Raw genomic sequence first — 5,000 nt, 5'->3', positions numbered from 1 at the left:
CTCCTTTTCTATTTATTTTCTCTTTTTTTATATTAATTTCCCTCTCCTCTTTTATATCTATTTTCCCCTCCCTTTTACATTTATTTTCTCCATTCTTATACTTACCTTCCTCTCCTTTTATATTCACGGTCCCTTCCCTCCCTTCCTCCTCCCCGCTCCTCCATCTCCTTTTCCCAATCAGTCCTCCGCCTTTCGCCCTGCCAGGTAGTCCGCGTGCTGAGTTGTGCCGCGGCTGAGCTCGACATGTACCTCGTCGTAAACCTCGCTGAACAGGTGCCTTGTGAACCCCAGACGAACCCGCGTGAACGCCTGAGGGGGTTCGCTCCCGAGTCTACGAAGGGCCTTGGGGAGGAGCTCGTTGGAGGAGGAGGGAGAGGGGGAGATCCTGAAGGAGAAGGAGAAGGGTGAAGGGGGGAAAGATAGAGAAGGAGAGAGAGAGCCTAGCGAAGGGGGAAGGAGAGATCCTAATAAAAAGGTAAATATAGATCCTAAACAAAGGGGAGAGAAGAGGGACCTTGGAGAAGGAGAAGAAACGAGGGATCCTGAAGGAGGAGATGGAGGAGCACCCCGCGAATGCCTTGACTCGGGATTTTACGTCTTCAATACGGAGGTTGTGTTCGATCGAGCGGGCGTCGTGGTGGCCAAGTGAGTGCGTGCCGTCGCGTTCGTGTTCGATTGGATCCTGTTGGTGTTATCATTATTATTAGTAGTAGTAAGTAGTAGTAATAGTAGTAGTAATAATATTAGTAGCAGTAATAGCAATAGTATGTGTATTTTATATGTAATTTGTAGTAGTAGTAGTAATAGAACAGTTATGTTTTCATTATAATAGTAGTAGTAAGTAGTAGTAGAACAGTTTTTGTATGTAGTTATATTAGTAGTATTATATTTTATATTATTATATTTATTATAGTTAGTAATTTTATTATTTTATTATAATTAGTAGTAGTAGTAGCAATAGTAGTAGCAGAATCTTTGTTATTGTTGTTATAGTATATATTAAAAATTTTATTTATTATTATTATTATTAGTAGTAGTATTATAGAATTTATTGTTATTTTATTATGTATTATTATTTATTATATATATTATTATAATTCATTTTATATTTTGTTATTTGTTATTGTTGTTGTTGTTGTTGTTGTTGTCATAATTATCAATATTATTTAAAATTATTATTACTGTCGTCCTAATTGTTTATTATTAGTATTATCATCGTCACTACTATTATTGTTATTGTTATTATTATGGTTATCATCATTCTTAGTATTACCATCATCACTAGCATTTTACGAAAGAATCGCACACACACACACACACACACACACACACACACACACACACACACACACACACACACACACACACACACACACACACACACACACACACACACACACACACACACAACCTTCTCACAACGAACAATCTCGCACGAAAGAAAGAAAAAAACTCATCACGACCCACACGTGACAAGCAGGTACCACCCATACCACACCATTTCCTCCCCAGATACCATAAGAAATCCCTCTACCTCGAGCCGGGCTTCACTCCGGGGTCACAGGACGATAAGGAAGCCATCTTCACTACCGATTTCGGGGTCACGTTTAGCTTGCAGGTACTGACTGACTGGTGTGTGGTATTACGAGATGGGGGTCGGGTGGGAGGGTCTAAGAATCGTTAGGGTATGAGGGGGTTGTTCGATGTTGCGGCTGGTGTTGTCTTCTGGAACTACTGGTGTTGTGTGGTTTACTCGTGCTGACGATGGCGTTGCGTTTTTCATTCTTGTATTTATCGGCTTCCTTAATTACCTTCCTAGTGCGTCTCTTCTTCATTGTTTTATTTTCTTCTGCTTCTGTTTTTCTTTTTATCTTTTACTTCTTCCTCCCCCTCCCTCCTCCTCCTCCTCCTCCTCCTTATTATTATTATTATTATTATTATTATTATTATTATTATTATTATTATTATTATTATTATTATTATTATTATTATTATTATTTTTATTATTAATTTCCTCTTCCTCCACCTCATTCTACCCCCACTCCTCCTCCTCCTCCTCCTTCTTTCTCTTTCTCCACCTCATTCTACCCCCACTCCTCCTCCTCCTCCTTCTTCCTCTTTCTCCACCTCATTCTACCTCTCCTCCTCCTCCTCCTTCTTCCTCTTTCTCCCCTTCTCTAATACCTTATATGGCCTCCAACCGTCCCCTATAGCCAGACCTATCCCAAGCCTACGCAAGGCTTGACTCGGGAATTTCTCTCTTTTCTCTCTCCTCGGATCTCTCTCTCTCTCTCTCTCTCTCTCTCTCTCTCTCTCTCTCTCTCTCTCTCTCTCTCTCTCTCTCTCTCTCTCTCTCTCTCTCTCTCTCTCTCTCTCTCTCTCTCTCTCCCTCCCTCTCTCTTCCACTTTATCTGCCTGACTGTCTATTTGTCTCTCGCTCTCTCTGGCTTGACGTGAGCGAGTCTCAACTGCAGACTCCCTGTGTTTTATGTTCTAAATTCTCTGAATATCCCGTAAGTTTACCCCTTTTCCATCTCGCTTAAGAGCTATTGAAACGTTTACTGTTAATATTATAAATGTGTGTGTGTGTGTGTGTGTGTGTGTGTGTGTGAGTGTGTGTGTGTGTGTGTGTGTGTGTGTGTGTGTGTGTGTTTGTAAAATATTACTGTTACCACTTCAAATAGTCTATTTATCAATATCTAATGGAATAAAACGATATCTCAGCACTATCCAATATCACTAATTCAATATTCAGCAGTTACATGATACGTTCAATAAACCCACACGATCAAGTGCTCACGAGAACGCTTTATAAAAAAAAAAATAATAATAAAATAAACAATAAAAACGTACAGCGTAACCACAAGTACCAAATCAACCATAATAAATACAAGAAAAAAGACTAAATGCTCATGTGGTTTAAATACATAGAATATCCTCTTTTCAGGTGTGTTTTGACATTCTCTACGGGGGACCAGGAACAAGCAATGTGGTCGAACGAGGGGTCACCGATGTTATAATGAGCAGTTACTGGGTGGATGAGCTGCCTTTTCTTACCGGTATGTTGTTATTTTGTGTCTTCGTAATTGTCGCTAGTCTGTTTAGGAATTAATTCAGCCATTCGTTAATTCGTTCGTTTTTTGTGTGTGTTTATGATGTGCTTAGTGCAATCTCATATAGTGTTATATTAAAGGAGCCTAAATTTCATAAAAAGGATACAAACATGCATATTAAGTTTTTGCAGTGTCGTAGCTAAACATTTAAGGTTCAGGGGCAAGGTCCCTTAAAAGATTCCATATATTTTTTTGTTTGTGTATATATATATATATATATATATATATATATATATATATATATATATATATATATATATTATAATCGGGCGTCATTTGGAGGCCCACTCCATTGGGAGATCCTCTTAGAGTCGCCGGTGACTGGCTGTATATTGCCAAATATTGCGGTCATAATATACTTTTAGAATAATAGTATTATAGTACTGCTTAGTGCTGACTATTGTACCAATATCATATCGACGAGTGTTGGCCTACAGCTCCTCAAATGTGGCAGAGCTGGAGCGAGGGGCTGGCCGTCAATCTGGTGGTCGCCAACTTCCACAGCCCGGAAGACGGCGCTCTCGGCTCCGGCATATTCCGCGGTCTAACTTCGCAAGAGAGCCTGTACACGTACGACCCCAACGGCGGGACCAAGCTTCTGGTTGGGGAGGTTGTGAGTCGTGGCGCCACACCGCTGAGGACTTCGACTGGCCGCTACGACGACGCTACGACGCCCGAGGGAACGACGGGGGTGGGCAGTGATGTTACTGTGAATCAGTCGTCCTCCCAAGCAGTTCCTGTGAGAGAGGAAGTTGCCTTGGGCGTCCATCAGGAAGCGTCTTGGATCCCCACCGATGACGGGGATGTTGAGGCAGAAGAGAGGAATGCCCAACCCGAGGCAGAAGGAAGGGAAATCCTCACCGGTTGGTTCTTTTTGCACGAAGACCTTGGGCGGTATTCAAATCACGCGCTTGAGAGAGGGGACGGTGTAATGGAGAGGAGTCTTTGTCACAACGACAGTCTCTGTTGCTCTGTGACGTATTCCTTCCCCGCCGATCCCACGGACGAGTCTTCCTTCCTGCTCCTAGCGTACAGTGGCGTGGCGGAGAAAGGAGATGGGGCGTACTCACTATTTACACAAGTCTGCGCTGTCGTGTACTGCTTGAACGAAAACGTGACGTCCTGCGCGCGCATCGAAGAAAACGGGGCTCCACAGAAAACGTCTTTCCGCGCTCACAACCTCACGGGGGACTTCGATACTCCTTACATATACCCTTCCGTGTTCACCCAAGAGCTCGAGCTCGTCGACATATCTCTGTGGGACTTCGAGTCTTCGGTTTCAAGTGAGAAGATGGTGACGAGTACGCTGGTTTTGCACGAGGAACTAGATTACCTGCTGTCACTTCGACTATTTGGACGTTGGTTCGATAGGGACCCTTAGTATATATGTTTGGTTTATACAATTCGATTTTTGTCGCATTCATAATACGTCTATGATCACTTAAGCACTCGTGCCGGAGCAGCCAAGAAATATAAAAGGCAATTAAATAACATGCAGCATAGTTCCCAAGTCGTTTCATTATTTCATTGTCAGTATTAGTTCAGTTTAATGATTATCGCAATTAACATGCAACAACATGCAATTGATTACAAATAATTTTCATGACAATCATTAAACTATATATATATATATATATATATATATATATATATATATATATATATATATATATATATATATTTTTTTTTTTTTTTTTTTTTTTTTTTTTTGGGGGGGGGGGTTATGAATAATACAAACATGTTCAAACATATATATATAGACACATACATTGAAATACACATTTACAGATATTTAGTAGAGGTCATGAAATCGTGTCGCATCTCATTGTTCTTGATTTCTGACATAACGCCATTTTTTTTTTTTTTTTTTATCATTATCACCCTAAA

At 40.9% G+C, this 5,000-nt stretch overlaps 1 protein-coding gene across 1 annotated transcript in view; it reads left to right on the top strand.

The window, feature by feature from the left end:
- LOC119568430 (vascular non-inflammatory molecule 2-like) overlaps positions 1-4,619 on the top strand; it is a 7,450-nt gene extending 2,831 nt beyond the window's left edge. Inside the window, exons 3-4 of the mRNA XM_037916952.1 lie at positions 2,948-3,059; positions 3,551-4,619. Coding sequence (XP_037772880.1) covers positions 2,948-3,059; positions 3,551-4,494 — 1,056 coding nt within the window. The 3' untranslated portion in view covers positions 4,495-4,619. The remainder of the gene's footprint in view (positions 1-2,947; positions 3,060-3,550) is intronic.
- The last annotated feature ends 381 nt before the right edge of the window (positions 4,620-5,000 follow it).

The sequence above is a fragment of the Penaeus monodon genome, chromosome 43 (assembly GCF_015228065.2).
Source record: "Penaeus monodon isolate SGIC_2016 chromosome 43, NSTDA_Pmon_1, whole genome shotgun sequence".
Lineage (NCBI taxonomy): Eukaryota > Metazoa > Arthropoda > Malacostraca > Decapoda > Penaeidae > Penaeus > Penaeus monodon.
Note: the sequence above shows the minus strand (reverse complement) of the source record. Positions and strands in the feature narration are given on the sequence as shown.